Source organism: Balearica regulorum, chromosome 5 (assembly GCF_011004875.1).
Source record: "Balearica regulorum gibbericeps isolate bBalReg1 chromosome 5, bBalReg1.pri, whole genome shotgun sequence".
Lineage (NCBI taxonomy): Eukaryota > Metazoa > Chordata > Aves > Gruiformes > Gruidae > Balearica > Balearica regulorum.
In genome coordinates, this window is record NC_046188.1 from 37,852,194 (window position 1) to 37,875,512 (window position 23,319).

At 40.4% G+C, this 23,319-nt stretch overlaps 1 protein-coding gene across 3 annotated transcripts; it reads right to left on the reverse strand.

Moving 5' to 3' along the window:
* Positions 1 to 6,349: 6,349 nt before the first annotated feature.
* On the reverse strand, positions 6,350 to 23,184 carry LOC104638040 (serine/arginine-rich splicing factor 5). 3 transcript variants are annotated; one of them, XM_075754203.1, is made up of 9 exons: positions 23,043 to 23,116; positions 22,473 to 22,658; positions 20,568 to 20,706; positions 16,968 to 17,038; positions 16,114 to 16,200; positions 13,831 to 13,903; positions 9,906 to 9,979; positions 8,837 to 8,947; positions 6,350 to 7,878 (listed from the first exon to the last, which is right to left on the reverse strand). In XM_075754203.1, the coding sequence occupies exons 3-9, from the start codon at positions 20,691 to 20,693 to the stop codon at positions 7,587 to 7,589; spliced, it is 834 nt and encodes a 277-aa protein (XP_075610318.1). In that variant the 5' UTR covers positions 20,694 to 20,706; positions 22,473 to 22,658; positions 23,043 to 23,116; the 3' UTR covers positions 6,350 to 7,586. The 3 variants fall into 3 exon arrangements, with proteins under 3 accessions (XP_075610318.1, XP_075610316.1, XP_075610319.1); XM_075754201.1 differs by lacking the exon at positions 22,473 to 22,658 and having other exon boundaries at positions 23,043 to 23,184; XM_075754204.1 differs by lacking the exons at positions 22,473 to 22,658; positions 23,043 to 23,116 and adding an exon at positions 22,686 to 22,714.
* Between the last annotated feature and the right edge of the window lie 135 nt (positions 23,185 to 23,319).

Consider the following 23,319-nt stretch of genomic DNA (forward strand, 5'->3'; position numbering starts at 1 on the left):
AAGTAAATGCACTCACAGTTTGCAAGGTGTTCGCTGAGAGATTTGGGGTCTCAAAAGTTTTATATATATATACTGAGTATCATCCAGTGTCATCCATTCTCACTGGGACATACAGCATAGTGTGATCATTTTGGTGTTCAAGGATAAGAGATACGAGCTACTGCACTAAAATAAGTTCAGAAGAGTATGTACAATGAGCAGATGTGGATTTAAGACCATCCAAGTGCTAGAACTGGGAAGAGGTAAAGCAAATTGAAACAAATGGAGGGCAGATGTGGGCAGAAAGCTTGCAGCAAGCATTTTGGCAAACTTGGAAGACCAGTGTCCATGATCAGCAGTGTTCTTGTACAATGTTAGAAATAGTTGGCTATGACAATTTGAAGGAAAAGAATGAGGAAGCTTTTTAAACATACAAGAAAAGTTGGGTTTTTTGAGCACACCACTTTTCAGTTAGGCATTCATAGGAACTGACAGTGATGCAGAGAACATGGCAATGGCCATGCATGTAAGAAACAGCAGAGCTGCTTGCTTACCTTGCTTAAAGAGCCAGAGTGATCTGAAGCTTTACTGGGAAAAAGACATAAAAGGAACAAAGCCAAGTGCAATCAAAACAACACTCCAGACTGAAGCACTATCTGTTGTGTTTAACTCCAGCTCTGGTAAATTCCATCTTTGGCCAGAGGCATGGAAAGGCTAGGCTGTCTCTGGAGAGGCTCGATACTGATTCTGTGGTGGTCAGTACCAGCAGAAGGACAGATTGCCCATGGCCTGGGCACACACAATCTGCTGCCCCTTTTGGAGAGCCCTGGCTGATGGCTGGAATGCTGCCGGACTGGACTCCTGACGCCCTGAGGCACCTAGGAAAATCCCAACCAGAAGTCACAGTGGTGAGTGGGGCCTAGACCCACAGTCCTGTTTACTGAGTTTGAGGAATAATTATTTCACCTGTAGATGTGAAATGCAAAAATTTCATCCTGTTTCCTTTCTTTCTCTGTGTATCTTTTCCTTAACTTCCCTTTCCTGTCATTGTAGTGCCAGCATCTGCTGCAACAACTCCACCCTACCCTCAGCTAAAATCTGGCTCCAATTTTAATATCAGTTTGAGGTATCTCTGCTTTCAAGGCTCTACAGTGGGACCATTTTCAGATTTTTCATGACTTCAGATATACCAATGAGTGCTCACTTCCTTTAAAAGCGTGACCTGCTACATCTTACCTCTGTGAACCACAAAGTAATATCCACAGGTCTCAGATGCAAGGAAGAAATCAGTTGCCTTAGAACGCCAGAGAGCTGGCTGTTGGGTACAACGAATCCAGTGTGCATGTAGGATGCTGCTGAACCTGATCTCAGGGTCTCCAGTGATGTATAACACCTACATACACACACAGAGAGCAGTTCTTGGTCTGCAATGAAACATCCACTCCAGACATATTGATCTTTCCAGCTCCACCTGCCACTGCTAAATGCCCACACAGTGCAAAGGTTTTCTAGAGTGGAAAAGGAGAGAACAGGGAAAGAAGATATTCAACTCTGGTTACAGGAAAAAGCCATCACACAACACAAAAGTATCATTCACTACCACTGAAACTCTATCTTTTATTTTAAGCCCTTCTTTAATCTTGAAGAGCAGGTTTTACTATACACTCTTCTCTGCTCCCTCATGGTCCTAGGCCTAGCGAAACAATAGTAGTGATTGTCCTTTGAACATCTTGAGACTACCCAGACATACAGAGCTGCCATTAGCTAGTCTATCACTACAGCATATAATTTGGCCTTGTTTCCAACCCAGGTCCCTAGCCTGTTAACCCTTGCACTTTCCTCTTGGTGCTGACCCTGTCCAAGGCAGAATGATTCCTTTACATGGAGTCAGCATTTCTGCTGCATCCCCTCCTTTAAGCTGACATGCATAGAGCACTGCTTGTGCTGCTCCCCCCAGCTATAACAGACATAACTGTTAGCTAATCAGCCTTATTGTCCTAGGAAGTCACCCCCGGGGTGAAAGGCAAACAACTGTCTTGCGGGTTTGCAAAGAGAGGGGGTGGAGGGGTAACTGATTGCAGGGCTGGTAAAATGGGAAACATGCCCTTGGGTACTGTACACACGGAGCATCTAGGCTTCCAGCAAACAATGGCTAAGCAGGGCAATGAAGGAAACACACTGGAAATTACACGCTTCCAAAGCCCTTGTAAGAAAACTAAAGCCACGTAGGAATTGTACAGCACTCAGCTCTACGATGAGGGTGCAGCAGGAGGAGCAGGCAGAGCTGAGAACTTCCCACCTCCCAACGCATCGTTCTTGATCCCCTGCTAGAGCAGCGGCAGGGCACTGCGGGTACAGATCCCACGGCCTTTCTTCCTCCTCGGAAGCACGCTACTACTTCACCTCATTTTTGAAAGAGAAACTTTTTTTTTTTTTTTAATTTTTTTCTCTCCTGAGAGGAACCAAACCCCTTCCGAGCTCGTTTCATGGCTGCAGCGGCAGCAAGTCGAGCCACTAGGTAGCACGAGTCAGAGCTGGACCTGCTCAGGGAGGAATCCTGGCCCCGCTGCCGGCACGTTCCCCCTCCTCACCTCTTTTGGTTTGCAACCGCAGGTGAACACCCCCACCGCTTGCCTTCCTTTTCTCATCTGTAAAGCAGAGATGTGAAGTGGCCAAGTATAATAATAAAGTTTATCTTCACAAACTGCTGGGATACCCTTGGATGAAAAGCCCTGTGTTAAATAGACAAAAATGTAATTAGTAATAAAGAAGTGCCATAAACGTCACAGAAAATACACTCGTATTTTTGGGGTGGGATGTAGCCGGTTGCAGAAATACAACTAATTGCAGTGCTCAGCTTCCAGCTGTGCCCTGTGCTGCACGCAGTTGCATGCTGTAGCATAACGCTTCCCCTGGGAGGAACATGTCCTGTGATAAGAGAAGCACAAGAAATCCTGGACAGGAAAAGAGTGATGGTGTTCTGTTTGGAGACTGACTGCTTGGAGAATAGAATGGGAGGATAAAGTTTGGAAACATAGGATTCTTGTGTTTGTGAGGGAGGCAAACAAAAGGATCACAGGGGAGTTCTACCCGAGGTCACAGTTCAGCTGCCTCCCTCCCAGTGAGGAGTAGAAGCAGCAGTATTGCAGGAGACCCGAAGTACATGCTTTTTGTGATGCAATTGGCTTCTGGAGGATCAGATGAGCATCAGAGCTGGCACAAGACAAGGGGCAGGCACAGGGATGGTAGTTCATCTTGCTATAGCAGCAAGCTGCAAGATCATCCTAGCCATACGGCCCAACTGCACCCCCAAGGCATAAGTGGAACCCTTAAATCTAATATAAATTTAACCTTTTTTTTTGTCTTATATCACCTCCATTTCCTGAGGAGAAATTTTTGAAAACTGCTCTTCAAGGATCAGATTAGCAGAATAAAGGTAGGAGCAATGACAGATTTACTTGTAGATGCATCATGACTTTAAAGCTTTGTTCCTTTCAGCTTTGCAGGGCTGGGAACAGCAGCTTTCTGCCAGTTGGAAGGGATGATTCCCAGCCTTCTCATGGAAAATGTCAGATGTTGGAATATGCTGCCTGTAAAAGATATGACTTTAATACATTAAAGAAGTCTATTTACGGTTATTTTAAAGGGGAGCTTACATTCCTGTGCTCTGTAAGGTTGGAACTTAGGCACCTGATATGGATAAATAATTTGTTCCAACACAGTCTAAAAATGTTCTATTTTAAAAATAATCTGGTTTCTGAAATACATTAACAGTTCAGCCAAGTTTCAGACTATAATGTGTTCCCTAAAGAGTCTACCAAGCAAGTCTGTCTACCGATCAAGATGCCTACTTGACTTGTAGATGCTACCTTCTCACAGGAACACAGGTATGACTTCAGTTTTCTTTAAACCTTTTGCTCTTCAGCAGAACATCAAATATTTTTAAGCAAAACAAACAAGCACACATGTTCCCCAATTTGTTTATCTCAACATCACGTGCTAGAGGAAACCTCTAAATTTGAACTGTTGTCATGAGTATAAAGGTTGTTATTCCTTTCTGCGGTCTATCTAGACCAGTCTTTAACACTGAAACTGCCACCTGTCAAAACTCCCTCTTGTCCTTTTTGCCCCCCCCCCCCCCCCCCAGCTTCCATCTACCCCAGTCCCTCTTCTTCCCTTCTTAGGTCTTTTCTACACTTCCTGACCACCAAGCATTTTATTCAGGCTGCTGAACTGTCTTTTTAACCCCTCTGCACCACCTGTATGCCTTAAAACTACAAATTCCAGGTTGGGTTTTCTCCAAGTTGAGGTCAGACATGACCAACTTGAGTGGCACAATGAGTTATCCGTCATCAAAGCAATTAACGAAATGTACACAGTTGTAGCTCATTTTACATGTCGGGTAAGGTCAAAACTTTAAAGCTCAGTGAAAAATGTACCTCTCATTTCCAACCCTATTGTGTGCCAAACAGGGCTGTGCCGCTCTGAAACCTGCTCAAAATTGTTAGGACTTCCTGATACGATAGTCTTGAGGTTTGGTTTCTTTCGGGTTTTTTTCCTAAAGGAAAAAGAAAAAAAAAAAATCCAATCTGCTATTTATAGTCTGTCCTCTTTAAGAAAAAACATAAATGTAGCGACACAGCAGGAAGTTTAGGGGGGGAAGATATCAGACCATTCTCCTGCCTTCTTCCCCACCGTACCTTTTAAGGGCTTAAGCTTTTTTGACACAGAAAAAGCCATGGAGGGGAGGGGGAATCATGTGCACAATAAAAATTTGGGCTTCAAAATCCCTTATTTCTACAGACATCTAAATTAATACACCCAAAGAAACAACTAAGAGCTGAGTAACTAGAGACTCAGCCTCTCCTTTAAAAAACTGGTTTTAGCTGCTAAAGATTCCTATCCTTGCCCTTCAGATAAATATTGAGAAAACTGCCAAGTTCACATCTACCATAAACACATCTTTTCCCAGAGAAAGATCAGATTTTGTATTCTTAGTATTTCAAAAGCTCACCTTTTCCTCACCTAAACACCTTTGTAGATCTTAGGGGAACGAAGAGCCACTGCTTGCCACCTTGGAAAACATGTAAAAAAAATTAGCAAGAGGTCTATTTCAATCAAGTCATGTTGCATTCGTAACACCACCCTACAATCTGCAGTCCTTAGTTACCTGCTGCTACATTTAGAAACCAGTGCTACTACCAGTTAACTTGGATGCAGCTGTGCTGGCAAAGATGTTTAAACCACTGCTATGCCAGCACAGAAAAGAAATACTGTCATAGGTGTTTCTACACTAAACCACTGTAAGTTCAATCATACCATTTAAATTAGGTTAAAAAAAATTACTTCTAACCAGTATCAATAGCAACACAAATCTATGGTTGGACTGGGCTTTAGATTCAGAAATAAGGTGTATGCATTTATGGCTGCAATCACAACATGGATTATAAACTTGCTTATAAGCTCAAGGTATTTGGGGGGAAGGGGAAGCTGGTTCTTTGGTCTATGTTCACCTTCCTGTGGCCACTGCTGACTCAATCAACAGAAAATTATGGAAGTGACATACAACAAAGAATCAAGAATTAATGCAGTTCACAAGATCTATGTTAGCTCTATATTTAAACAATTTGCAAGGTAAGCATGCTGTGGTCAGAAGCATTCAAGGTTTCTGATCATTGCACTTGCCAATCTCAAAGGTCCTAGGCTAGGCAGTGGACATTTTGGGGAATTTTTTGGTAGCATAACAAATTTACCAAAGCAAGCAACTCTGATGTTTAACACAGCTGAGCACACCCCAGCTTTCCCAACAGAGTCATACCTAGTAAGATTCCTCTGCAAAGTGTTTTCTATTTGTTCCTTGTGTTCTGAACTGCCAGCATACTGATATCACAAAAGCCAAACATGCAAAGCACATGATTAGCAGTAATTTGCTTTACAAAGGACATCAGGCTTGAAGCCTTAGATGCACAGTAGTAGTGTGGACAATATAGGAATGTCTGGAACTGTATTTCAAAAGTGACAAGTGATTTTCCCTATAGGAAGATTCCAACGCCTACAGGCATTTAGTTGTTGGTTCTTCTGTTGAAGCGCTGGACAAGAAGCTATCACACAAATCTGTCTGCAAGGACTGCAGAAAGACTACTATTTGCCATCCATTCAAACAGCCACTGATGGCCATGACAGTAAAATCCTATCCTGTCCTGTTAGTCAGCATCAGGTTCCTTACTTACGTGTCTTAACTGGTTTCTAGTTTACATTTTGCTTGCTTCCATATGGGTACACCTTCAAATTAATTTCCTTGTGATCATGTTTGCAAGATTGTACAAAGTGAACAACAGCAACAGTAACATTACTAACTGAAACTGCAAAGTAAGCCAGAAAAAGGTTTTACTTTATTAGGAATGGTACATTCAAACACACATAAGACTTTGGGATTAATTTACATATTTTTCCAAAAATGTTTCCCTTCTTTAACAATACAGAAGTTAAAAAAAAAAAATCTAATTCCAACTTAAAAGAACAAACAGTTTTTGCAGTGGAAATTGCTATTAATCAAAACAACTGTGCATTCAGGAAATTTAAAGAAATTATCCTCTTTATGCTTTAACATTATTAACTTTTCCTGTCACAACTGACTACACTTTTCCTGGGATTTTTTTGCTGCTGTCATTACTAAAATAACCTTCCTTTCCATCAAGACTATTGCTAGTCATACACACATTATTCAGTATCATACTTCTGGGTATGAAAGCTATGTCACTTTTATAAACATCAAAAACATGGACATGCATATTGACATTTCTGTGCAGTTTTATGGAGTCACCTGTCAAATAAGGCCTCTACATACAATACCACATACTAGTGCATTACTGGAAAATTAGTATAATGGATTCCCAATAATCCTGACATCTGGATGGTACATCTAATTTTAACAGGAAATTCCAGGTTTCATTACTGGTTAACATTGTATTGATTCACTATCCAAGTGAGCAATATTGAACTGACCAATGTGTACTCTTGAAAGTCTGTTGCAAATTAAGCATATTATCAAGGTCATTTAAAGCTGGAACTTAAACAGCCAGTTAAGCCAAGCAACGGGGGGCAAAAGTGAACTCTAAACTAAATTCAGCTGGTCCATTCATTCTCACACAGAAAAGTAGCCACAGAACCTTAAAGGAATAAAATCTATACTTCCTGTTCTCGGACTTAATACCAAGGACAAAAGCTAACATAGTATTTTGGAAGTCGAAGGCCTTGGAGGTGGAGGGGAAAGTGGGGGCAGGAGAGGGAGAAAGCAGCGTATTGTCTCATCCCATTACCTCAGCATTATGTGTACATAATATATCTATGATAGAAATGTTTACTAATAGCACGGAAAAAAAAATTAAAAAAAATACTTCCCACTCCAGACTTCACTGAAAGGAGAAAGCTAGCAGCCCCTCCTCACAGAGATGGCCTATTTGATGACAGGCACTTTGGCAACTTAAGAGGAGGTTACCCTTTCATCATGTTAACTCTTCCCCTCCCAGTTCTCATGTATAATTTGTCTTCAAGTCTTCAAGAGACTTGAATCAAATTAAATGCATTAATACATCTCTAAGAGCAGGTTAACTACGGCTATGAGCAGAGCTCGACCTAGAACGAGATTTTCTTTTAGAAGAAGAGGGAGATGGGGAAGAAGCTAACAAGCTGGAGCGGTGGCTTTTCTGCGAGTAACTCTTTTTAGGTGTACGACTGCGAGATCGGGACCGGGATCGAGATCGGGACCGGGATCGAGATCGGGACCGGGATCGGGACCTTGATCTTGACCTGGACCTGGACCGGCTGTCCGATCTGGAAGATCCTGTAGACCTGGACCTGCTGCGAGATCTTGAGTAACTCCTTGATCGAGATCTGCTTCTAGAGAAACACAATTAAGAGCTGTAGTCTCACCTCCTACTAAATTTAAAATACTTTCAGTTCTCAACTACTTTGTATGCACAGCACATCCCATCTCAACACGCTCTGCACTATTTCAGAGTGCTGCTAGATTTCTGTTATGCTCCACCACAACAGTATCTTCTTGGGCCAAGGCTATGAGTAACCGCTAGCCTTGACACTCTCTGCTAGCTTCGCAAAATATGAAATGCCTAATAAAAGATGCCTCCTCCCCACCCCTCGCCAGGAGGGGACAAACAAATTTTTAGCCATTCATCAAGAAAAGCACAGAGATGAAAATTCGTACCTGTGGTATTTATTCTCTCTAGAAACGCCCACATAAATTAGTTAGGGTTTCTTTCAAGATGCTAAAAAAGTCTCTAAAGGCATAGAACACCAGTACACTTTAAGGCCTGAGAGTTTAACACCTTCTCCAGCTGCACATCCTTTTTTTTAATGAAAAGAAATGGATTTATTTTTAAGAGACACAATGAAAAAGCTGCAGCTAACATGGTTTTTTAATGACTAAATGGCAGACCTGTTTTGGGAATAATGCAAGCAAGCTAACTGGGTTTTTTTGACTTTCATGAAAAACTTGGTTTTCACAACTATTTGAGAGACATTTCAGCTTTCAATTAAAAGGCTTTTAATAACAGAATTCATAGCTTTTTAAAAAGTTCTGTCATTTAAATATGAAGTTTTATCTTAAAAAAAACCACCCCAATACTCCCCAAAACCCCCTCCTTACTCTCATCTGAAACTGTTCTATTTAGCCTATTTTCAGCAAGTTAGTTCTTATCTAAATCTGTTTACTCTGCTACAAAGTGGTTCTGTGTGGTGATATTTAGCTTGGGGCCAAAGAATTAGATAAAAAAACTCTGGCATCGATACTACCCAAATCTATGCCCTCAGCAGAATTTTATCACGTCTGGGGACATACCTATGCCTTCTGTGATCTTCAGTCAGTTTAATTCTGCGTCCATTCAGCTCAGTGCCATCCAATTTTTCCAGTGCGCTCTTCATATCACTGTAAGATGCAAATTCCACAACCCTGTATGCCATCAGGAAAAAAAAGAAAAAGTTTCAGAGAAACTGAAAAAACAAGAAGAACCAGTTTGGGCCTTTTTCAATCTATTGATTCACAGATCCATGTTTTATCTTCTGAAAGCTAATTTTTACCTTGGTTAACAGGAAAATATGACACTAACAGTCCTAGCCATCCATACATCACATCTTCTTAAACATTACCAGAACTCTCATCTGCAATAAGATGGAGAAAATCCAGGAAGCTACACAAACCTGCACCAGCTGAGGAAGTATCTTTCAGTCCTCCACTAAATTGCATTCTAAAGCTGTCCAGGAAACAGAATAAACTTGCAGACTCTCCTGCCCTATTTCAATTTTTAACAGTGAATAGAAAAATCTCCTTTATTTTTTTTTTAATTTACTTTGCCCTCAGAAAAAGTCTAAGTTGCGTTTGCTTGCAGTGGCCCTACAGCACCATTTTGCCAGCACAGACACTCTATTCATACTACTCTCCCTCTCTCCTGGTTTGTCGTGCAGGACCTCTGTATTCTGCAGAATTAAGAATGAAGAGCAGGCAGCTAGGTATTCCCTACGGAGACTGATTATGTTCATTTCCCATGACTTCAATTGTTGAACCAGTGCAAAGCAGCCACAGACAGGAGGTATTTTAGCCTCAGGAGTCAGATCATAAATGAGTATACATAAATAAGTTGAAGACAGCAGAACTCAACTGTTGAAAGGTATTCTCCCTTCCCTTTCTGCTTTGACACAGTCTTCCTGGTAGAGAGTAGAGATTGAGTTCAATACCACTTCTGAACTCCTACTGACTGACAATTTGTGGGTTGTTATTAGTTTTTTAACTGCAGAAATTTCAGCATCTAAGCCACACCACAGATTTAGTTTAATTTCTTTTATATTACAAGGATAATCTTGCCTTTAACAGTTTCAGTTATCATACAGATTTAGACACAAAATGAACTTACCCTTCATTCCTGTTGTTTCTGTGTGCATCCACATAGGTCACCTCCCCTGCCTTTCTCATGACATCTTTCAAGTCCTGCAGCAAAAGTTAACATTTTAGCCTTAAACAGGACACAAATGAGTCAGCTAGCAGTAAATAATACCGCCCTAAAACTTTCTCCGCTAGAACTGCTTAATGCTTTTATATTTGTATATATAAATACATATAATTTAGAAAAAAGTTTCTGAAACAGCCTATGTAATAGCAGCTGCATATAAAAAGGATCCCTCATTTTTACAACTACAGTGAATAAAATACTGCTTTCAAAATAATCCTGCATCCCCAAACCAGCTGTTACAAAAACACAATGCAATACTTAAAATACCAACATATGCACTGAAATCAGAACTATAACAGATGAAAAGCAACATAGTATTAAAGGCAAATTTTCATGACTAACACCCCAGTTAAATGACAGTCCAACATACGTAGACAAACTCATTCTATATGCTCACCTCCCCCAACTTCACAGCAAAATTAAAAGCAAAAAGGTGTAATTACTATATAATTAATAATTTTACAAAGGGAAACATTTTTTCTTATATTTCACTTGAATATCTGTCACACTGCAGTGCCACTTCAATCGACAGCCTTGTATTTAACTTAATAGAGGCTAAGCACGCAGACACTGTAAAATTACTTGCTCAGCAACAGGATGAAGTACAAATAAATAATGTAAAAGGTCACTAAAAAGCTAAACATTTGTATAAATTAAAACAGTACTTTTACCAAACAGTATCTGGTATTTTAGAATCCCAGACTACTTACCGCAACATGCCACAAGTGGCAGATGATATAAGGTACCTTAAGCAAAGAGTTGCTTGTCCAATACCTAGCTGGCCAAGAGGAACTCTCTTACATGAGAAAGGCAGAGTGATGGCTCATAGCAATATGCTTCACGGAGGTACCAGAGGCCCTGAAAGCACTGGACATAGTCTCCAGAAGTGGCTAAAGAACCCGAGGATGATCTGTGCTAGCCAATCGAGATCAAACCCAGGCAAACCAAGATCTAGATCGCCAAAAAACAGGAGTGTCATAGGAACCAAAAGGAAAATTCAGAACAGGCCAAACCCTAGAATTTCAGCCACTAGAAAACCCCCAAATCTTTGGTTCTTTTTCCTCCACACAAGAAAGAAGGTTAACCAAATCAAGGTTGTTAGAAGAGGTTCAAAATGCACTTGGTTAGAAATATGCTTAAGGAAGAAAAGACTACAAAACAGAAAGCCAAGAAAAACTTTAGAACATTTGCCACAGAATGTAAGAAGGCTTAGTTTTATCTAATCTTTTAATTAAAGTTCAATAGCTTTATTTTAAAAACTACCATATGCAAAGTAGTAGCTATTTTCCTTGTTTCACATGTGCTTTACACAAAGAAACCTTAATAGTAAATGAAAAACAGGCCCTACAGCACTATTAGAAGTAATACTTTAACCTCAGTATGTTTCTCCCAACTTAGAGACGAAGAACAAAATTTTGGCTCTGCTCAAGTCAACCAGACCAGGACTGGTAAGTCAAAAGGAAGTTAGAAAATGTTAATCTACATAATTATTTTCTAATTCAATAACTTCAGCTTTAAAATTGAGGCCCCGACAGACTTGCCACACTATACGCTCAATCCTAAGGATCATCATCATGAAATATGATTTGTAATAGTAATGTCAACATGATTAAGATGCCAACATTATTGCTCAAAAGAGACTAAGCGTGCATGTGTTATAAAAGCTCAACAAAGCATTTGCTATTATTAGTGGAGTATTTTAAAGTTATCTGGTTTTACTTAACCAGTGGAACAGTCAAATTTTATCCTAAGTTTACTGTTCTGGTTCACCTTGAACAGCATAAGAATACCCTGTTGTTCTTAGCAGCAAAGGAAAATAAGGTACAGGACAATCATCAATAGGAAAAACATATTAAAAATTATGTCTTGATGTAACACAGATCTACTTTCCCCAACTGCTTGAAAATTCACAGATACTGAAGAACTAATGAGGGTGGTTGGAAAGCTCTGAACGTGCACAAATATGTCTGCTAAAATAAGGAGAATTCTGACAAGTTGTCTACTACTACTTAGATATGAGATTATCTATTAACAATAGTCAACAATTTAAGGAAACTGATTTGAATAAAAATTTTATTTGTGGTTTGTTTTGTTGTATTTTAATATCCCAACACAGTAACTTTCAAATGAAACAAGTTCCAAAGCATGGGGATCTGCACACACCAAAGATGAAATTATGCACCTAAGTTTTAGAGCAAGGTTCTGTTATCGATTGTGCTTGCTAGAAGCTCAGGGATTAGAAAGGAAGAATAATGCCCCTACCATTAATGTATTAGCTATTTTAATCTGTTGTGTAAGTAGCATAGTTAAGTTAAAACACTATAGTCAGTATCAAAGCAGTACAGCTTCAAAACTAAATAAGGCTTGCATATGGATGTTAGCTTCAAATAATTTCTATTTAGGTAGGTATCAAGAAGAAAAGTCTCTTATGCTAATTTATGTATTTATTTATTTAAGAGGATCATTAAAACATTTAATTAGAAACCTAAAGATTCATCAGTATGAAATCTGAATTGTGTGGGCTTGTGTCTAAAATGATAAGTACACATAAAGCCATTATAAATATACACAAGTAAAAGGAAGTTACAGCAACGAACATGAAACTTTTTTTCAAGTTACGAATTTAACACTAAACAGCATTATAGGATTCACTCTCCTTAACACTCCATTCTAGCTTACTTCTCTGGTCCCTACAGTTGTTGCCAAGTCCTGTGTTTTATAACAATCTCTTCATATACATAACTGCATAGCATACCCAGAAGATATTTACATGAAAACCACTTGCTCATCACATCAACTCAGAAGTTGTTTTTTTTTTAGTTATTATTCAATAATTAACACAATTGAACAATTATGAACCTTTTGAACCTGTCATGCAGAAGATAAACAAACCTAGTTCAACTGTTTATCTGCATGGATTGTACCCAAGCTCTTATGAAACACATCAGTGGAGCCCCAGGCAAGCCAAACAGCCTCCTCATGCGGATTTAGCTGCAAGACCAAGGCTTTGAACATTCAACATGTTCTACTGCATCTTTCAGTACACTAATTAAAGTCTCTTTATTCAAAGAATATAAAGGTTAATGAACAAGACTAAACTCTACTATTCACTCACCTTTTCCAAATAGCATCTGTTGCTATGCCCTTAGAAAGTTTACTTTCTACAGACTGTATACTACACAGAACACAACTAAAGGAATGGATTATAAGGTTATTCTGCTAAAACCCAGCTAAAAATTAGCAAAATTTTAGCAAGGGGTGAAAAAAAATAAAGGTGGTAAGAAAGCTTCTAAAGACAATCAGTGAAAGTTTGGGGTTTTTAAAAAATATCTACAGTAAGCATACTTTACACAGTAGCTTTCTAAAGATTCCCTTTATTAATCATGCATTACCAGACTTCTCAATCATGCATCATGTCACAAAAATACGTTGCAAAACATCAGAAAAGACCAGAAATTTCACTCAAAACAAAGGCATGCACTTCCAGGTGTAACAATACAAAAAGGATGACATAGTTTGAGTGAATGCTATGCTTCAATAATTTAGAAACAATCGGCAGTCTTCGAAAGTTTTATCAGTTGGTAAATGTAAGCAAGCAAAAATCAGTTCCTAACTACAAAATCTAGTTACAGAACTATTTGTACAGCTGTGAAACAAAAGTCTTCTTTAAGTGTTTGAATGCTGATTTTTAGCAATCACTGAAGCTTTTTTGCTTATTTTTTTTATTCAGGTTACATATTTATGATGGCTTTATTAAGAAATTAGGCTGAGAGCAGTCTACCTACAGGGTAGGAAAATAAGGTGTAAAAAACATAAGATGTTAACTCACCTGCCAGCTGATACGGGATGAAAGGTTTTCAACTATGATCCTGTGTTCAGTACGAACAGGAGGTCCATACCGGCTAGAAGAGTTCGGAGGGGGGGAAAAAAGGAAAAAGTCTCCAGTGTAAGGAATTTAGAACTTCAGAAATCTGATGTTTTCTATAGTATGCTGAGAGATTTAAGTATTTTCCTTGTTGCTGGACTGCAGATTTGATTCTCCCTAGTCAAGAATATATTTAAGAATCCACTACAAGCTGCTACGAGGGGATTAAAAAGGATTTTGATGAAGACCTTTATACTGAGGCAGTGAATATAGCTGCCATTTTTTCTAGATACACTGAAATAAGTGCCTAGTAGAATGAAAATAATGTAAAGAGAATTAGTTTAATTTTGGTATTTGACAGGCTTGGCTCACACATACGGTTTTGGAGGCTATTCATGTAAAGGGCAATTTTATTTTATTAAGTTGGTAGCATAAATTCTGCTCCATGTCAGGCATACAGAAGGCACAATTTAAAGGCATCTTAGTTCATGCTTCTAAATTCCAAATCACTTGTTAATATTTATAAATGCCACCATGGCCTATATCAGATATTTTTGTGGGTAGAAATATTCTTATTTTGGCAAAATGAGAGCTAGATAAGTGGTTGCCCTGAAATAACTGTGGCAGTTTACAGATCCTGAATGAAAGTAATGTTTTTCACTTAACCAAAAATTAAAGACCATCTAAAAGTGAAAATGTGGCTTGAAAATGTTCATACAGAAGACATCTGGAAAGAATACTGCCCTTGCAGGTCATTCTGCTCCCAATCCTAGTCATTCTGAATCCAAAGGGATCTGAGAATTATGGAAAAAGGTATGGCAGCCTTTTGATAAATAATGCAGGATTCTAACAATGGCACTACTTTGTATTACTACAAAAAGATTCAAGAGTCAAGAACACTGACCTTAGAGAAAATTATTCTCATCTTCTCCTCCCACAGAAACTCAATCCTAAATTGTGCGTATTGATTTGTACACTGAAGCATAGGCAGTTTCATTTCAGTGCATACCTCAAAGTGTCCCAATTTTTTTCAGAACATCCAGATCTTCCAGGCATTTAAACAGAGGTCCCAGAGTCCCAAAACTGGCAGGCTGAGTCTCATTTTTCCATTATTGCAAACCGCAGTCTCTTCCTGTCTGGCATCGGCAGTCTGACGTCATGAACATGACTACAACGTCAGATGCCCACGACCTTCAATCACACTTCCTACTTTAAAAGTCCACTTTTAGCCTGGACCTCGGACCAATTATACCGCATCAAGGTTACTGCCACTAAAGAAAAAATAATCTAATTAGCATACTTGCATATGCAAATTAGATGTTCCAAACACTGGTTTGTAACTGGCAGCAATTCTGACTTTGAAACAAATGCAGAGGTTTATGTCAGTTAAGTCTTCGTCTTTCTTCAAACTCTACTCTGCATAGGCCACAGCTATAAATGTTTCTACAGATTAAATTATTCCATACATATTTACTTCACACAGGTACATATAAAAGTACAAAGATGTAATGTGTATTTGTTTGGTGGAATATATGCAAATCTGCAGAACTTTCACAACTCCATGGCAAGTTGGCACAAGGTTTGCCACCGGCTCAAATCACTGAAAGTGAACAATTCCAGAAACACTGTATGTCCACTACAGGTATTCTAGATATGAGCTACGTCCTGGTTTTCAGATTCCATTGTCAGACAGGCTCTCCTTCAGCAAAGCCTTCTCAAATACAGTTCCTTTTGTATGCTGTGCTGAAGTAAGCATTTTGATAACCATACAACTGGAAATGTGAAAGCTTGGTTAGATAGTAAATACCTTGAACTATTGCTCTACAATAATTCTACTTAGCCTGTAAGCTTAGTTTAATGACAAAGCCTCAAAAGAGAAGCTCTGGCATTTTTCTTGATTTAGTGTTAAAAACAGCCAATCCAACTGCAGCATTACTCCTTCACATTGTTTACACAACAGTAGGAAGCAAGACCAATGTAGTGCCTACAACACGGAGAGGGAGCATTTCATAATAGGTTTGTGAACCTCTGCGAGCCAGTTAAACTGCTTTAAAATCCATATTCTCCTCAGCCAGAGGAGGTAAATAATAGTAATGGACCTCCAAGGTTTAAGAACATAAACTTCTTTTGTGAAGCTAAACAAGGAAACAGAGCTGGATCCCTAACTCCAACCACAAGAAGAAAACAGTATTTCAGTACAGTTCTTCAGTTACTGTGTTTGTAAGAAACAGCATCCAGACCACCTACCTAGATCCACTCTGCGACTGGTAATAACTGAACCGTTGTGGGAATCTGCCCCTTCCTCTTCGGGCTCGAGCATGCTCAATTGTAACCCTTATGAGAGGAACAAAACAAAACAAAACAAGCAAACAAAAGATAAAAAACTTTAAATATTTGACACCGACTTAAATCTTTCAACTGGAAGCACATGCGCGCAAACAAGAATTATCTTGCCCTTGCACGATTTATAACACAGTCACTGGCATTTCTTAAAGAGCCAGAACAGCAGTATTCTGTCTCATTCACCTCCTTCAGACTTTCATGAAAATTGTCATGGGTCTGTAATTAAGATTGAAACAATTAAATTTGCTCAGCCAAAGCCCAAGAGTAATCACAGAGGGAAAAAGAGTACCAAAGTAAGTAACAACAATCTAATGGCCTAAACCCAGCTTCCATAATCAAAATAAAAATTACTGTAACATACAAAGATTATAGTCCACACTATTGCAAATTGAAGAGCTACACTCCAAAGGATGAGAGGCTATCATCAACTTATTTTCTGAAGTCAACAGATAAATAACAAATAAACAAGTTCAATTCATTTTTACTAGTATTTCTAGTGACGAGACCTTGAGATAGTTTTGAAGTAGAGGTAAGTGAAGAAAACAGCCCTGCTCCAAACCACCCCTCTCCAGTCCCAAACTATCTTTGCTTTCTCTAAGACTGTAGCAGGATCCCAATTAATCTCTTTAGATAAAGTTATGGAAGGTGTATCCCACCACAGAGCCACAGGAAACAGGTATCAGAGCACAAACTAATGCACTGTATTTGGATGCAAAGCACTTTTCTGTTCTGAAGAGAAATTATGGTATCAGGCTTACCTTTCATCACACAACTCTTTACCATTTAGTTCATAAATTGCATCATCAGCATCCCTGTGGTCTTCAAATTCCTAGAAAGAAAATAGAAATAAAAAGGTATTTTACCTCATAGCGTACTCAAAATGCTGGAAAACATGTTTTTTTAATAAATTTTACATTTCTGCAGCAAGTATCAGCCAGAACTTTGAACAAGGAAGCTGATTCCTAGTACATTTGTGACTGAAAAGCCAAGATGTTCCCATTCACGACCATTTCTTCTCCCTCCATCCTGCAAAGTCCTTTTGCCTCCCTCAGTTGTTTCAGTATAACTATATAAAATAATCAAATGATCTGGTTTATTACAGAAATATCTCAAATACTTTTTGGGAGAGAGGTGAGGAGATTAAGGCATATAGTTTAAAACACAGCCCTACATACAGGGAAATCCTATTTAACAGCTCGACCTGATCAAGTGCAAATAAAAGCAAGAGAACTGTGCACTCTCAAAACCCTCTTAGGAGTTTTGGTGCTGATTCAATTCTTACTGAATTGCCAAAGAAAGAGTAAACCAGAAAAAAAGCCCTTCTGATTTTTTTCTGAGTGAATTCAGCTCACTAGTCTGGCAAAAAGGTGCCTGTTTAAGAGTAAGAAACATAAGCCCCTCTTCAGCACTGGCTACCTGTGGGTCTGGATCAGCTATAATATGCAATTCCATATACTGTTGCAATGGAATCTGTCACTTTGCTTTTGGCAGCAATGCTGCTTTAGTCAGCCCGAATAGCCCCTGCCCACTATCCAGCCCACTGGTTCTTGGCAAAGCTGTTTGTACAGCTCTTCAGGAAACTAGGTCAAGAAACCTATCCAGATGAAAAACAGCACACTTTGTGCAGGAGGTAGGGTGAAAAAGACAGTGTTATTTTTCAACTAGTTTATCTTCCCAGGTAGGTTCATTACATGGCTGAACAACTGTAACACCACGTGAGGCAAGGGGAGAAAGGAAAGAAATAAAGCAGTGAGAACAGGTGGCTGGGTAGGGACTGCTTGAACCAACAGCGTGACTGGAGAAAAAAAAAATTGTGGAATTGCAACTTGAAAGCAATAAACAACAAAGAAGAAGCTTCTCAAGTTGAAGAAAGCATTTGCACAACTATAAACAGCTTTTCAGAAGCAATACTGGTTCAAGCAATCTTCCTCCTTCTGCACTGAAATCTATCAAGTGAAACCTGATGTTTCACTATCAAGTGAAACATCACACATCCTTGCACGATGATGCAAAGATTATCTTGAGAAAATTCATTTAGGCCCAGCATTTAAGAGTGTCAACAGCACCTACAACTCCCATGATTTCAGCTAGTGTCTAACAAACTGAATGACTGCAAGTCTATCTAGCTTTACATACTAGCTTTGTGGTCTGAAGTTTGAAAACATTCTGCACCAAAGTCTACAAAATTTAAGTAAATATAATTCATTTCAAAGATCAAGCAACAATTTCAATCAAACACAATGAAATATGCTTTTAACACTACAACAATGTTCAATCAAAATCACTTGGATTTGTAAGAGGTTTTATAAATACAGATTTTAAATAACCAAAACCAAAGTCGAACTGACAGCTCATGATACATGAGGTTCCACAAAAGATAATGCTATTCAATGTATTCATAAATGATCTGAATGACAGGACTGAGTGCACCCTCACCAATTTTGTGGCTGACACCAAAGTGGGAGGAGAAACAGATATACCAGAAGGAAAAACCACCACAGAGAGACACCTTGATAGGCTGAAAGATCAGGCCAACAAGAATTGCAAGTTTTAACAAAAGATAAATGTGAAGGCCGGCACCTGGGATAGAACAATTCTAAGCAGCAGAACAGGCTGGAGTCTAGCTCTGCTGAAAAGAACGTGAAAATCCTTGTGCAGAGTCAGCTAAGCACGAGTCAGCAGTGTGGCCTTGCTGCAACAAAAGCAAACCGTGTCCTGGGCTGCATTGGTAAGAGTACAGCCAGCAGACCAAAGGATGTAATTATTCCACCCTACTTGGCATGTTAGGCCACACCTGGAACACTGTGTCCAGTTTTGATCCGTCCAGCTCAAGACGGACACTGAAAGACTAGAGCAGGACCAGCAGAGGGCCACCAAAACTGATCAGAAGGTTGGAGAACAAAGAAAGGTTGAGAGTGCCGTGTTTGTTCAGCCTGAAGAAAAGGCAGCTCAGACGGGATCCAGCCAGAGTCTTCCAAAACCTAAAAGACAGTTACAGAGATGATGGAAGTGCTTTTCTCATGTGGGTGCATAGTGACGGGATGACAGGTAATGGCGGGGGGGGGGGGGGGGGGATTTTTGTTAAGATGCAAGGAAAAAAAATTCTTCATCAAGAGAACAATTTAACTTTTTAGACAGAGTTATGGGACAATTATTCAAGCTTATTAGTGAGCTCTGAAAAGAAAATACTTCTGCCTAGGAACTGGAGAAGAGAGGAAGGAGGGCTGGCTGACTCATGTACAGGAGTTGAACAGAAGCTGTTCCTGAATGAGTCAACAGCCCTGCCCAAAAAGAGAAGAGGAACACTCAGGGAAGGACGATTGAGAAAGACTGGCAATTGGAAAGGACGCACTAAATAAATTCAGGGTCATGTCTGTATCAGCCATTTACCTCCAGACTTTAAGAGGCAGGTATTTATCCACTGGCAGTCAACAAGAAGTAGCTCATACTGCAGAGCAATCAAGAACCAGCATGTGTAGGAGTCAAGAAGTAATACTCATATGAAACTAAAGCAGGCAAAGCCTGGCTATTTTGTTCCTTTCCCATAGCTTCACCCAAGGGATTCAACTTGGCAGAACGAATGGCATGTAACCCTGCCATAGTGTGAGGGCAGTATCAACCTTTCCAGTTTAAACTCAGTGCTGCACAACAGCTAATTCTCAGTTCTCAGGAGATAATAGTTAACAAACAGGCTGATCCTGAGTCAGCTTGGGAACCTGTAAAGCTGTAAAAATTGGAACAGTTTAGGAGCACAGAGCTCTAGAAAGCAGTGGTAGAAAACTAAGATCCAATGAACCGTGTATTTCATTTAATAGTCTGGCAGACACACACATCCTGTGAACATTTATTGACGGTGAATATGCCTAACTTCAGCTGCACAAGAGTTAAAAGCTGTGCTGCTTAAATCCAACAGCAAGCACCTATTATAGCTGTTGTCTCAGCCAACTACTTTGCTTTTATGTCAGGCCACTATTCAGAAATAGGACCAAGCAGACTAGAAGGAGTGAGAGGGGAACATAAGTGGTTCTGTATAAACTTTTCTCCAGATCAAGACTTTGTCAAGTTTTGTAATGCCATAACATGATATTTATACTGTCTTCAGAAATAAGTAATAAAATTTAAATCCATGGAAGACAATGTATTTAATGTAGCTAGAATATTACCAAGACTTTGAGTAAAACCTGGCCAAAACAAGGTAAAACTATAATCCCAACATCAGAAAAGCAGTCTGAAACATGTATTAATATTTTCCATTTCCCATTGGAACGCTACTCTCTTAAGCATCTTCCCTTCCTTGACATCAGCCTAGCAAGGCTAGTACCTGCAAGCAAGAGAAAGGAAAACAAGGTATTACTTACCACAAATCCAAATCCATTTTTTAGATGGATTTCTCGTATGCGTCCATATCCTTTGAAGAATTTCTCCACATCCCGTTCCCGAGCACGTGAGCTTAAGTGTCCAACAAAAACACGGCAGCCACTCATCTTAAGGTTGATGCTAACAAAGAAAACAGCACTGTTTATCAGATTAACAAACTTAAAATATGGTGATTAAGATCATTTTCACATCTCAGAAATCTTGGTTAAATAGGATTTGATTTTACTGTCCTCCAGGTATATACATGTTAAAAACCCAACTCTCTACAGCCAGAGAAGTGAGAAAATCCTGTCTTACTGACTTCTGGCAGAAACTACACAGAACTCCCAGTTTTGTCCTTTTTAGTCATATAACCTAAAGACTTCTTGTATCTGAAATAACGTTTTTGTTTGCTGTTAGACTATTAAGGCTTTTGTATCACAGAGCATGAAAAACCCCGCTCTATAAGCTCCAAGATGAATTTACTGGGCTAACAACAGTTAAAAAAACAAAACAAAACTGGTTTATGTTTTTATTCCAATGATTAGCATAACATTCTCAAACTTTTGCTTTCACCTGAAAGAACTGTTACAATAAAAGTTGTATTAACATTCAAAAGATAAACAGCAGTCATTACTTCAATTTGCACTAACCATAAAATACCTTATTTTAACATTCTATCAAGTTATGAAGAAAAATAATTTTGTTATTGTGATATTTCAAGAATGGCAAAACCAAAGGCTATTTCAGATACTCAGATATTTAAAACTATCTACTGATCCAGGATACATAAATTGAGATATTTTATGGAAGCTCTATTGTTTACCTTGAGTATGTAACTTTTTCAGTTTATGCAATTTAGAAAATTTTAAGTTCTTGTAACTGGAAAATATTAATTATTTGGCTTACTCCAGTGAGCTTGCTGTCATACAAAAAACAAAGAATCCAAGTTCTATGGAGTGGAAATAGAATAACGTGATCTTATACTAGAATAGTGGGCTTTAAAGCAGACAGAGTAAACAGCACACATATCACTTTAGCTGTGACAGTAGTTCAAGACAATTTGAATTACTGAGATTTACCTTCTGTGTTAATACCTGTTAGTTTTCTGCTGATTAGCTTCTTTACTGGGGCTCAATGTACCATCAGAGAAGTGCTGGAACTTTGGAAGAGAGGCAATAGTGCTTCTTATGGGGCAAGGGGTAGAAGTGTGACAGCACTCAGATTAGTCTAAACTGTCCAGGAACCACGATCTGAGGTGGTAGGTATTTAATTGCTTTCATGTGAGTTTTGTGCTTCCCCCACAAGGGCCTATGCACGGTGCCCTTTGTAACCATTCCCTCCTTTGTGCTCACACTTGCATTTTTATGCCCACATAGAAATCCAGCTCAGACGACTGATTCAGGTCCCTTGCAGGACCGCTAGTCTTCCTACAGATTGCTTCCCTGATAAACCCTTACCACACAAACACTGGCAAGGCCAGCAGTGGGTATTAAGGGAAACACAGGCCTTTGCAGAGGAAGGACAGACTTGCATAACTATGTGCTTTAAAACACGGTAACAGTCACTCTCGCAACAGCACTCATTTTGGAAACAACATAGATTTAGCAGATTAAAACGACTGCCTAACTGCTGTTCAATACTTTTAGTTCTTAGTTCTACAAAAACACGGTGAGGAGAAGAATAACAGAAGGAAATATTCACGGAGTGGATGGACTTGACTGCCAGAGAAACTGTCACAAAGACAGACGTGCAAACTATCTGTCCATGCATTATTTACTCAAACATCAGGAAACACAATGGATGTGAGATCTGTATCAACACCTGCAAGTCGCAGAGCTTCACACGTTGTTCCTAGCACAATGCAACCGCGTTTGCTCACTGGTTGCTCACAAGATACCACATACCGGCGGAAAAGCCCTCGGGAATCATGGGCCCGCAGCGAAAGACCATCTGCTAGTTCGTCTTTTTGAGAAGTCGACACGGGACAGGGCTGCGCTAGACTCTCCGCCTCCCCAAAGCAGGACGACCCTCTCCTTGGGTTCACCGTCACGGAGGCGTCGATCCACCCAGTGGCGATCGCCCCTCCGGCTCTTGGCGGCGAAAAGCTTTACGCTCACCTTCAAGCCCCGACGGCTCCCAGCCATCCCTCCGAGCAAAACAGCCGGGATCAGCCCTCCCCTTCGCAAAGCCCCGGGGCAGCGATGAGGCGCGGGGCCCTCCGCGGCCTGTTGCCGTCGCGCCTCGGTTATCCAACCGCCAGCGGCCCCCGCCCCGCCGAGCGCCCGGGCCAGCGGCGCCAGCGAGGCCTCCGAGAGGAGCTTCCTTCCCCTCAGCCCGGCGCCGCCACAAGAAAGGCCGGGCCCGTCCCCGCCCCGCAGCAGCGCCCGGCTGCAAGAAGCCTGCTCGCAACTCGACGCCCGACCCTCCCCGGGCCCTCCCGCCACCGAGCGAGCCAAGGAGGGGCAGACACTCACCGTCGCCGAACGCTGAGTCCTGCGGGCCGCGAGGAAACGGCTCTTCCAGGCCGCGGCGGCAATGGCTGCCTTGTTCCTACGAGAGACCAACACCGCCGCGCGCCCCCAACGGATGCTGCGCAACCGCCAACGCCCGACTCCAACTCCCAGCGTGCCGCGCGGCGGCTCCGGCCGCGCCCCGCTCCCGGGGCGGCCCCACTGCAGGCCGGGAGATGTAGGCGCTGGGGCCGGCCAGGCGCCGCCGCCTTCCGGTCCCTACCGCAGCTCCGCCGCTCGG